This window comes from Punica granatum, chromosome 1 (genome assembly GCF_007655135.1).
Source record: "Punica granatum isolate Tunisia-2019 chromosome 1, ASM765513v2, whole genome shotgun sequence".
Classification (NCBI taxonomy): domain Eukaryota; kingdom Viridiplantae; phylum Streptophyta; class Magnoliopsida; order Myrtales; family Lythraceae; genus Punica; species Punica granatum.
This window is the reverse complement of record NC_045127.1, coordinates 14,491,747-14,504,598: the sequence shown is the minus strand read 5'-3', so window position 1 is coordinate 14,504,598 and position 12,852 is coordinate 14,491,747. Positions and strand designations below refer to the sequence as shown.

Sequence of the window (12,852 nt, the reverse complement as noted above, 5' to 3'; positions counted from 1 at the left end):
AAAATAAAATCAAGTTTCTCTTATGGGAAATGCCACTCATCTAAAAATAAAATCAAGTTTCCCTTTTGACAATGGGGAAACGGTTTGCGAAATGTAAATGTCAATAATAACAATAATAATAATATATTTTCACCTACCGAAAATATTATATATTTAACAGGAAATTTAAATGTAAGTGCCTCAACCAAAATGTAAACCACCCAGTAAAAATAGAACAATTTAATAAGTGTATTATATTAATCCTTTTGTCTTCCATGTTTACTAATAATTTCAGTTTCGTGAAGTGACATGGCACCATAATATTGTGCCACTTGTGATATATATGGCTATTGGTGATTAGACGAAGTATCACGTAAGGAGAAGTCTCCTTCGCCCTTCGTGGTACTTTGCAATATTTTGACCAACTTTTAGTATTTATATAGATATAGATATATAGATATAAAAAAAAATATTGATACTGCAAGCACCCTCTTGAAAATATGACATTAGCCCCACCTCTATGCTTAAGTAGCGGCTTATGTAGCGGTTCAATGTATCTTCTCAAGTGACTTTACACGCATTTTAATTTTAACAGAAAAATATAATCCTACATCGAACACGTGGTTTACATCTACTAATGTGAAGGTAAATTACACCATAAAACACAGAACATATGATTTCACTCTTTTTTTTTTTTGGTAAATTTAAATTTATTAGAGGTATTATTCTTCTTCTCAATAAGTGTACTTTTCGAGATTTGAACTTACGTATTCCTTCTTATGGGAATTGAAACTGCTTATCACTCAATTAACATTTTACGTGATTTCACCTTTACTTCGGATTTAATTTGCAATTTCAAAATTACCTGTAAAGCATATATGTTTCCTTTTTAATGCCAAATCTAGCACGTAATCGTCCAAAACTGACAGAAATAATTATCAACAGTATCTATCTCCATTGAAGTTTTATGCAAATGCGTTTTTTCTTTTTAAGTGCCCATTACCTATGAAGCATATTTGGAACTTTTTTTATTTTATGTTTTTCTTTTTGTAATTTTGATGATGTGTCATTGCCATGTAAGAAATATGATTGAAAAATATGTCCACATTAGTTATAAAAACATAAGTACTGAAGAGATGATAGATTTCACATCTAAATGAAAGTTCTTGATTTTTAAGGAAAATTAATTATTCATGATAAATCTAAGACGAATATAAGAGTTTATATATATGAACATTACCCAAAATAGAAATAAGGGCATTTATGGATGTCAAATATGGAGAAAAATAAATGAAGATCCACGCTATTATAACGATATAAGAATATTACACATCGTCCTGGAAAAAAATAAGTGAGAAATGATCAGTTAGACTTCAAATTGGAACTATAAATATTTGGACTTCGATATATCATCCGTATTTCTTTTATCTTTATATTTTATATGCTCCATTAGACTTAAGATGTCTCCTGTGATCAGCAAGAGAAACGTGTGTATATAATAAATGGTGGATTTCTTAACATAAATTAGTACCAAATCTCATATTTGTACGCCTTAAAAGGAAAAATTCAAAAGACCTAGTCATGGTTGTGAAAATATGATCTCTCATATAAAATGCCTTCTCATCTAATTAAAAGGTTATACTATTCTAACTCGGAAATCCATTGGATTAACAAATATGACAACAGACACGTTCAAGAACTTAGATAGAAAATGACGCTTTACGTTTGATTGGCTAATTGAGTGCTATCTTTTCTTCTTTTTCTTAATGGTTTAATGGACTAATGTAAAAATATAAGACGTGACATAATGCAATATAATTCAAGTCTCATTAGTCTAACAAGAACGACAACCATGATAGTCTAAGTTCTAACTAAATGAACTTGTAAATTACCTAAACTTTAAACTCTATAAAACACTTTATTTTCTCGGTTATAAGGTTGGCCCATGAGTTTAATATAAGAAAATACAAATAAAAAGCCTAATAAAGGGACAAGAGTTGCCCCACCAAACGAGAGTCGCAACTGATAAACTTCTAGGTTATTATAGATGATAGAGTTGTGCCACTGCATCATACCTATTTCTCGGAATCATCTTTTATTTTAACTATCTCACAAAGTTAGAGAGAAATATATTATGTAAAGACCAATTAAATAATTGTTTCTATTGATAAAATATTGTAGATACAGAATAAGACATATCAATCAAGGATCTTTCGGACCATCATCCACTTACCTGTTCTGAGGTGACAGATGTGGGTTGTCTCAACAAATCATCCTATTGGCATCTGAATATTGTTCTATAAGAGTCCTGTGATAAAATCAAATTGTTGTTTTTCACTCAATCAAAATTATAATCGAACCATCCGCACAATCCGTAAATTAGAGTTCGGGGTCGTCTTCAATATCCGGCTGCGGTTAAGGTTGGAAAATATGAGACATATTTGGTTGATCAGGTTGGTCAGTTTTTATTTTACATTTCTGGCCATTTGTCACTTGACATATGCCGTAGTGTATATATATCGCATGTATTAGAAGGTCTCCTTGATCATTAAATATTAATTCTTCTCAACCTAACATGTATTAACAATATAATTTAGCATTTATTAATAAGATATTACGAAGAAGAAATAATGCTCGACCGACCTAAAGAGAAACCAAATCAAGAAGTCCTATACTGCACGATCGTTCAATGTATTTTTTAATTCGATCAATGTCAAAACACATAGTCATACAGATTAAAATTTTCTTTTTTTCTTAAAGAAAAACAATTCACAGCTTATAAATAGCTGTGTCTGTGCATAGCTTCGCTGGGGAAGTAATAAAAGAACGATGGACGAGTTGAGAAATATAGCAAAGGACTACATAGAAGATGCCGATGAAGATCCTTCATTCATGGCTTTGGTGCTTGCAGTTTTCTGTTCCATGAGCGAAAACGGAAACGGATCAGTGACTTACGAGGGCTTCCATTCGTACATGTTGATTTCTGGTACGGAAATTTTCTAGCTTGTCCTAGTTAGTTTAATTTGCATCCATTTATGAAGAGCTAGCTAGATAATTGACTTGACTCAAACTTCGATCAACTTGTACCATACTCTTTGTCAGGCTTTTCAAGAATCAACCATCGGATCTTCTTCGAGCAACTGGATCGGGATGGAGACCATAAGCTCGATCTGCTGGATGTCGCTACTTTCTGCTTATTATGCTTCGGAGGGAGGCCGATATGTGCAGGATGCAGTAGCTTTGTCCCGGGAGACCAGTATCTCACATGCTTGGCCTGCTTCCTCGATAGCAATACCCCGTTCAATCTCTGCCCTACCTGTCACTACAACATCAGGCAGCACCTTGACCATGACCACCTTGATGACTACATCGACAACTTTGCCATGATCGAATTGTTGAGGTACAAGGCGATCGCCACAAAAAAGGTAATGAATCAATCAGAAAAGGGGAAAAAAAAACATTTAGTGAAAGGTTAACGACCCAACGGGTTTAGTACCCACTGAGCAAGCCTCATATGGGTCCGATCTCTTTCTCCTTGCAGATGCTCTAAGGATCACCAAGAGTTTAATTTATAATTCCAGTTCTTTTTTTATTTTCCACTAGGCAAAACAATTACAAAGAAAATTTTCCGATTTGAAAATATAATTCGTTAGTTGGTTAAGAATAAAAAAAACCTGTGTTTCAGTTGCATATATGGTCAGTCATCTAAAATTAATTGCAAGTTGACTGGTAAAGAACAAAGCTAATTTTATCATTGACTTAACCCTAATATATATTGTAGCAAAAACAAATCATACGCATACACAGTATTAATATATATACATATATATATGTATGTAATGCCTTATTTGCTTTTGATGTAGCATGTCACAAACGCAGAGATGGAACCCTCTATGTCCCGTGAAATTGCCCAGATCAACTCCGTCACTGGCTCATCCACTGCAATAGCTCCAGCCCGTGAACGACCTCAGAAGGTAATTAAATTCAATTTGACGCTCCATATTACGAATAACACAATGTCTACATTTGCAAAGACATACACTTTTTTTCTCCTGATAAAATAAGAAATAGGCCAACTTGCGACTCAATGTTAGAACTTACGGTTACATGTAATAAAATTGAACAGTACATAATGCCATTTTAGACATTATCTTTTGATAAATAAAATATTCATAATATACATAATGTGAGGTTGAAAACAAATAAACATACAGACATATATCAGTATTAAATGTGAAAAGAAGCTAATTAATGATATGAGTCTTATTTTTCTCAGTTTCACTGGAGAGACGGATTCACCCTGGCTCAGCTTGGGATTGCTCTAGCGAATGTTATAATCGCCATCTGTAGCCTTCTCTGAGGTTTATATATACATGTACGAATGACCAAACTTCATAAGGTTCCATTTTTTTTTGTTTATGTTTGGTAATAGTTTATCAAAAAGAGAATGTAAGGTGCGTATCTCTCATAAATATCGATTAGGTCGGAAAGATCGACCAACAATATATATATGGAGCAACTGTAGAGTTCTGCTGATCCCAAAATGACCCACGAAGTTAGGGTTGTAGAAGTACTCCTACAACGTCCCTAACTTCGTGTATGCTTTTACTATGTACCAGTAATAGATCCGCGCTTCACTGCGGACTATATCAATTTTTTTTTTTAGCTTAAACCTGATTTAATGTACACTGTACTATATATCTGAAACGCAAGATCATATTTTTTTAACAATCGTATGTACTTTTTGTTGTGTCACACTATATTTATTTTTTAGCAACTATATATTTTCCAACTAAAAAAACGGTCGCATTATCAACGTAAACTGGTTCAAGTGGTTTGACGCTTGTTCTCTTTAAACAAGGTCGAGGGTTAAAGCCTTGTAAATGAAGAACATTCACGCTAGGAGAGCTTTATCCCTCAAGGGACCACCAACCCGGCTCGATTGGATTAGTCAAGGCTCATAGGGTTTCCGAATATCAAAGTTCACATCGAAAAAAAAAGTAGTGGCATTTCGTTTAGGCTAAATTTAAATTCTTTTGACTAATTTCTATAACTTAATAATGAGAATATGCCATTACAGTTTGTAACTTTGTACAAACAATTTATATTGCATGGAGATTTACATGCTAATACAAAATATATTTTATAACACAACATGTGCTGATCAATTTAAGCAGCTTAAAAAATCTTGCTTGCAATAAGTCTCTCAATTTACATTATTCACTATAACAACATGTGCTGATTTATTTCATTGTACTAGATATGTGGGCTTAAAATAAATAACTTTTTTGAAGGGTAAATAGATATAGATGTAAATATCTTTGTTGAAAACTTAGATCTCAAGAAAGAATAAGGAACCTAAAAATAATTTCCTCTTCAAAAAATTCTTACATCATATTTAGGAATTTTTATTTTCTTTTTAAACTATGAGAGAAAAGGAGAGGAATATTTACAATATTTTATTGTTGCAAATCTTTGATTAATTGACATTCGGTTAAAAGAGAGTTCCCCTTAGAACTCTCATTAATTATAAAAAATTCTCGTCAAACAAAAAAACTAATTCTCATTATAATCAACTGTCATCTATAGATGAGTTAATAATTACAATCACCTCTCGTTGATTTAAAAAGACAAAACTCTCTCCAACTCTTTTTTTCTTTTCAGTGACAAATATGACTCATAGATGTAATATTAAGAAAATAAAAATCTAAATATAGAGTCACAAATAATCTAACTATGATAATTAAAATTTAAACCTCAAATATTCTAGACTTAAGTATTCTAGACAAAAATGTGTGTCACTATATTATACGCCCCTTGAATTCTCAGGCTCTCTCTAACTTTTTGGTGAGTGCATGGAATTTTTTTTAGAGCTTTATCTTGTCGACGGCTCTGGCTGGGGTAATGCTTTAAACGGTGATCTCGCATCCATAAATAAATTATTTTATGGATTTATATTAAACACGTACGTCACCTTGGAAAGTGAGTTGTTGGACTTAATTAAAGAAGACTTGCGAGGTAATCCAACATATATACTTTTATTAATTTTGATATTCAAGATGCAATCAAATGACGTCACCATTCAAACGTCATGTATCAGTTTGTTTTAGAAATTCCAATTAGTGCCCTTCAATGTTGGGGAAGGGCGCTAATTGGAATTTCTAAAACCTAATAAGGGACTCACATAGTCTCAGCATAAGAATTCAATCTAAAACCTTTACGTTATCAGTCGAGAGCGTATTATCAATTCATTGAATTCCGTTTTCTCTCACGATGACGTTCTTGATTGGGCTGCCCCTTGCAATAAGACTTAGCATGTGAAGAAAGCCCCTGAACTTATCATCTGTAAAAACCATAAATCTCACTCGAACCAAACCAGGAGAACATCGATTCTTTAGCTTCATTCCATTTTGCAAGCTTATTAATTTGTCCCCTCCTGATACTAGAGAAATCCAAGTACATCGGATTTGTCATGGGACTAAGTTTTTGGGAACAAAATAACAGATGAGTGATTCGTGCGCATTCCAAAGAGGGTACGTTATGAACTTCGACGGAACTAGACCGGGCAAATGTAGTATGAAAACAGTCCAAACGATTTCCTCTCTCCTTCGGGAAGCTCATGACAACTTTGTTATATTATCTCACAAAACATTTAGTCAATGACAGCTGCCCTGTAGACCGCTTCCAAATCTTCACGAAGAAGAAACTCTGAAGTCTGAAGTCACTTAAACGATATAGTCAAAATAAATATGTAGGAGTTTCTATTGAGTAATAAATAATTAAATCACATAAATTCAATATGTTACGTTAATAACTAACGTTTTAGATAAAACGATTATGGACATTTCAAAATCTCACATGATATCAGCGCGTAAATTCTATGCGTTGCGCAAATAACTAAAGTATCTAATAAGAATAACCTTTTAAATTAGACTGAAATCCAACAGTTTGATCATCAACAAAGGTACATTAATAAGCTCTGTGTCAAAATAAAAGAAACAGAAAAGGAAATAACCAACATCGCTGTTGGACTCTTATAAACTAACGTAAAAGTAAGGTTCACCTCCCTTTTTATGATTTTTGTTTTCGTATGAAAGTTTTTTTGTTTTTTTGATAAGTGGGTTCATCTCCCTTAGCCACCTGCCTCAACTCCCACCCCCCCTCCCCAGGTTACAAAAATTTCCACTCGGAAATGGACAAGGGAGAAAGGACATAGCAAACTGATCCAAATGATAACTTTAGGGCACTGCTGCAATCAATCTCATTTTCTTTTAATTACTTATTAATTATTAATTGCATGTTGCTTGGTAGGTAGGTTGAGTGGTGTTTAATAAGTTTTGAAAATAGAGAGAGAGTCGCATTTAGTCTCTAGCTTTAGAATGTCTTCTATTTTCGTCCTAAACATTTTTTTTTAATCAAAACTTGTCCACTTTTCCTCAACTTTCAACAGAAGTATCAGTTTTAGTTTTACCATTGATGAGATTATTGATTTTCAGTCAAAACAATTAAACTTACCATCCAAAAACTCTTTTTTTATACCGTTAGGGATCAGAAAATTGACCCAACTTAGCGACCCGACTTATCATCATGGGTCCACCTTGATATGCCCAAATTGATAACAGTATGTTGTCAATATATTTCCTCCACAATTATCTATCATATATCTATCAATATCCTTAATATTATCCCTTGAATATTCTGATGATATGTATATCTTAATGAGATATTTCCTATCTCTACTTCTATATTAGGTAAGTATATTTACTTATTATATGCAGTCATATATATGATACAGATTACGATAGCCTAATGAAGATTTTCCTATAATCTCTATAAATACCCATCCAGGTAAGTCTAAGCTCGAAGTTCAATTCCCTTTACTTTCCGAGTACAGTCTCTTTTAAGCATCGCGGAGGAAAATCGGGATCCCATCTCGTTCTTTCCCTTTTTGCAGGTTGCTTGTGAACACTTGAGGCTCATGACATGCATGTGATCAAGATCGGATTTTTCCGACCTCAACATTGGCGTCGTCCGTGGAAAACAACACAAAAGGCTGTGTTCCTGGTTATCTTCTGAAGAATCCCTGCAAATTTGAGTGGGCTCATAATCTACGGTTATCCGAAACTGATAAGAGAATTAAGGCCAAGCAGCGTTGATGCCACAATGGAAGCGGCCCCGCTTCCTCTTCTACAAAGCTAAGTCTTCAAATGCGATTAACTTCTTTGAATACGCATGGACAAGGGGCGTTGGCATCTCAACAAGAAGTGAAGCAAACCTCAACCCCGAGAATGTGGGGCTGCATAATTATTGCACTAATCATACTGGTCGTCACAGCGAAGCCCTCCTCAACAGGCTACCAAGCGACTCACCCTGCTAATATGATGTCCTCCATTCGGTTATTACTCGAAGATGTCCACCATCTTCGCTCTTCAAGATCCTTCGAATAACCCCCCACAATCTCCGTTATTTAGAAAAAGGGAGTGCTTTTACTCTTCATATGAGCAAAAAAAATTACACTTTTCTTACTCTGATCAATAATCTTTTGTTTTACATCTATAATTTATCATGGAAGTTCGGACTTAAGAAAGCTAATGTTCTTCTTTGTCTTAAGCTACAGCGCCACACTTCGTGTCACTATAGGCAATGCCCCTTTTGAAGATACGACACCAAACGGTGACAGGTGCAACTACTTCATAAGGACCGTGATCCCTAACATCGCTTGATGTTCCACACGTTGCTCAACGACCTCCACGTCAAGCAATTACTCCCATAATGAAAAAGCTCTCACAAAATGCTCAGATAAGCGTTACTCATGTCTGACAAACAAGGGCTAGGAACAATGCTCGACTACCTAGAGCGGAGCCTTCCCTAGAGGAAGCACCAACGCTTGACAATGTAGAGCGGAGCCTTCCGTTGTGGAAGCAACAATGCGCGATAACGCAGAGCAGAGCCTTCCCTCACGAAAGCAACAATGCTCGACAACCAAGAGTGGAGTCTTCTTTCGCTAAAGCAAACATCAAATAACCTAGGACGGAGTCTTCCTTCGCGAAGCAATAACGTTCGGCAATCAAGAATGGAGCCTTCCTTCGTGGAAGCGACAACACCCAACAACAAAGGGTGGAGTTTTCTTTTGCATGACTAAGTTAACGATGGACAACCCTCTCATAACGAGGTCGTCGCTCATAACACGATGTTTAAAGCCATTTCAAAATGAGGTTGTCGCTCAAAATGCAATGGAGAAAAATCCCCTCAAAACGGGGTCATCACTCAAAACATGACGAAAGACCTCTCAAAACAAGACCATCACTCAAAACTTGATGTGAAGACCTCTCAAAACGGGACCGTCACTCAAAACATGACGCGAAGACCTCTCAAAACAGGGTTATCGCTCAAAATGCGATGTAGAAATCTCTCAAAGCATGGCCTTCGCTCAAAATGTGAAGGAAAATTTCTCACAACAAGGGCATCGCTTACAACACGGTCCTAGTCTACTCCCGCGACCTCTCAAGCTCACGAGAGTGGGGGCTTATTTTAGGGACCAAAAAATTGGCCCGACTTATCATCATGGGCCCACCTTGATATCCCCAAATCGGTAACAATATCTTGTGCATATATCTCCTCCACGATTATCTCTCATCTACCTATCAATATCTTTGATATTTTCTTTTGAATATTCTGCCGATATATATATCTTAACGAGATATTTTATATCTCTAATTCTATATTAGGCAAGTATATTTACTTGTTTTATGCAGTCATATATATGATACAGATTACGCTATCCTAATGAAGATTTCCTGTAATCTCTATAAATACACCTCCAGGTACGTCTACACTCGAAGTTCAATTCCCTTTACTTTCCAAGCACATTCTCATTTAAGCATCGGAGAGAGAAATCAGGATTTCCTCCCGTTATTTCCCTTTTTGTAGGTTGCTTGTGGACACTCGAGACTCGTGGCATGCACGTGATCAAGATTAGATTTTTCCAACCTCAACAGATACTGTCTATTTAAACATCAAAACTCACCTCGGGGGTGGCATAAAGTTAAAAGATTGAGGACTAAATGCAATTTTTTCTCATAGAAATTTTCATACAATTTTTCAGTATTCAATGCAAGGCTAATCCTTGTTTTGTTGAAGAGAGAAATATCGGCTATTTTCAATTAAAAGAGGTAATAGCACATTGACGCATGCACTACAAGAAAAACCCTTATTTAAGACAAATACAATATATGTCTCTTATGTGAATTTTATTTGCCTCTAAGAGCACCTAAAATTTTACCAAATTACAAATCTATACCACAATTATTAACAACAAATAAGTATTTGCCTCAAAAGAACAACATATTAGTTGAGGCATAAAGAAAATTTGTCACTAAATATTTTTTTAGAATGCAAAAGACTTAATTGCTTCTAGATCCAATTTATTTGCCCCTAATATATTCTTTTAAAGGTAGAATACAATTTTCTCTGAATCTAATTCTCATTTGCCTCAAACTTATAAAATTTTACCTACAGTAAGTAGATAAAATGTTGAAAGTTTGATAGATTATTTTTACCTAAAATAAATAATTTATTCAACATGAATTAAAGGATATTCAAATTATGCTCAACATAAGTTGAAAATATATTTTATTAATTTATGAATGGGAATTACATTATGAAGATTTTGAATCAAATAAAATAGTACATTAGCAATCTTTTTGTGTATTTTACTTCATCTATTGTGTTTATATATGATTTATTACACAATTGTTTTGGATAAATTAACAATCTTCAACTTACCACACGACTACACGAGAATTAATAATATATATATATATATATATATATATATATGCACAATGTTTGATTTAATATTATGTGCATATTAATTATTTTATTAATTTTAAATAATTTTATAAATAAAAATTTATATATTTATTGAGTCTTGACCAAAATATTACATATAAATTCAATTCAATTCAATTCAAAGATGCATTGATGGCGAAATGGTAAAGGTGAAAGACCAAAAATATTATGTTAGAGGTCAAGGGTTCGAGTCGGGTTCAAGTTGCAATATAAAGATATGTGAGAGATGTTAGTCAAATATAATAACAATCATTTATTAACAATCATTTATTTTGGAAAATTTTTATAGAGGCAATTACAATTGTCCTAAAAATAAGAATTAGCGACTTTTATTAATTGTTGTTAATTTACCTCTATAGATCTAAAACGACACAGGTAAATGAGGCAATTTACTCTTCTCTAATACCTTTAAGTCAAATAAATGACTTTTAGAAGCAAACATCATTGCTTTTAAAAGGAATTTTTCTTATAGTGATGTTCTCGTTTGATAACAAAAAGATTTCAGATTCGATAAGATTTTTATTTTATTGCACTACACCTAAGAGCCTCTCTTGTAGCCAGAAAAGCCCAAATTTTTTCTCTTTTTAGCTCTTGACCCCGATCATATGTTTATAATTCCAACATGGTCTTCAAATTTCTCAATTATGTTGTATCAGAATTCTTTTCGGTAGGAAATGTATCAATTTTTTTTTAAAATGAAAATCTGGACATTTGGCCAAAAAAGTCAGGAAATAAATTTAGAAAGTTTTTTTAACTTCTTGAGCCAATCATACCTATCTATCTATCTATACTATTTATAAAGGAAACCTTTGGTGTCCTACTACTAAGGTTATAAAGCATAAGTCTAAAATGTCCCTTAATATTAGTTAAGCAAAAATATATTATAAAACTTTTAAAGACAAAATTGTCCATTTAATGGTTGTTATTTTCTCTCTTTTTGCTAGAGGATACGTGACCACGATTTTTACTCTCCTTTCCCATTATCCAGTTCTCTCCTTTTTATCTCCGTTTTCTTTTCTTCTTTTTTCTTTTTTACTTCCCCATACCCCTTTTTTTCTCACTTGTAAACTTCTATTTCCTCTGCAAACTTTTTTTTTCCTCAAGCCTCTACAAATTGACCAATGCTAAATAACATGTAGACTGTAGAAACATATATGGCGAGCAAACCATATACTATGTATACTATGTAGATGAATAGAATACGTTGAAATATTCTATTTATCAAATCTAAATAACAATTTCAAAAAATTATTATTTTTAATCGTGCTCCCATGCAAAGCACGAGTCAATGCTCTAGTATAGTCGAAGTGTGAAATGCGGAAACTTTATTGATATTCCTCAGCTCCATGTAAATCGACCTTAGTTAAATTGGAAGCTTCATTTGACAATATTCAGCTCAATGAGAACCGACCTTTTCCATTCCAGTTAAATAAATATTCATCATATTTTATTTTGGGTTATATTCAATGAAGTTTGGATATATGTCCATATTATTTGTATGTGGTATTTTATAATATTTTTTTTTGAAAAATTTAAAGTTTTCTCGATAACAGAATAGAACTCCTCGAGATATGTGTATTTTTTCAAAGTTTAATATGTTAAATATCTCATAAAAAGACGACTTGAAAATTTATTTCACATCTTTTGATTCAATATAGCTTTTAGGACACCGAACCCCTACACGGTATCTACCATACTCTTCGTATAAATGCAAACATGAATATGTTATTCGTATTTTCATAAGATTAGAGTAATTATTTATCCAAAAAGAGATTAGAGTTAATATTTACTTATCAACATGACTTTCTCCTCTCACAATCTATAATGTTTATGTCTATTTGATATAGTATATAACTTTTGTTGAATCCTATTTATATTCATATTAATGTTATGTTTGTGTGGGCTGATTACTAATTTCCTGTCACGTATTTATTGATAAAAGATTATTGTGGAACGCGCATGTATCACCTAATTTAGATGATATAATGCCACATGAAAAATTAAAAGAAATTGAATGGGTTC

At 33.3% G+C, this 12,852-nt stretch overlaps 1 protein-coding gene across 1 annotated transcript; it reads left to right on the top strand.

Annotated features, from left to right (window-relative positions):
* Positions 1 to 2,794: 2,794 nt before the first annotated feature.
* LOC116192678 lies at positions 2,795 to 4,412 on the top strand. Its single transcript, XM_031521289.1, has 4 exons — positions 2,795 to 2,965; positions 3,082 to 3,404; positions 3,843 to 3,953; positions 4,256 to 4,412. Exons 1-4 carry the CDS (start codon positions 2,809 to 2,811, stop codon positions 4,337 to 4,339), a joined length of 675 nt encoding a protein of 224 aa, XP_031377149.1. The 5' UTR covers positions 2,795 to 2,808; the 3' UTR covers positions 4,340 to 4,412.
* Positions 4,413 to 12,852: the final 8,440 nt, after the last annotated feature.

What these genes read in the sequence shown, in the direction of transcription:
- LOC116192678 (XM_031521289.1), top strand. Translation starts at nt 2,809, where the DNA reads ATGGACGAGTTGAGAAATATAGCAAAGGACTACATAGAAGATGCCGAT. An exon ending in TTCGTACATGTTGATTTCTG is followed by an intron (nt 2,966 to 3,081) that starts GTACGGAAATTT and finishes ACTCTTTGTCAG; the next exon opens with GCTTTTCAAGAATCAACCAT. An exon ending in AGGCGATCGCCACAAAAAAG is followed by an intron (nt 3,405 to 3,842) that starts GTAATGAATCAA and finishes CTTTTGATGTAG; the next exon opens with CATGTCACAAACGCAGAGAT.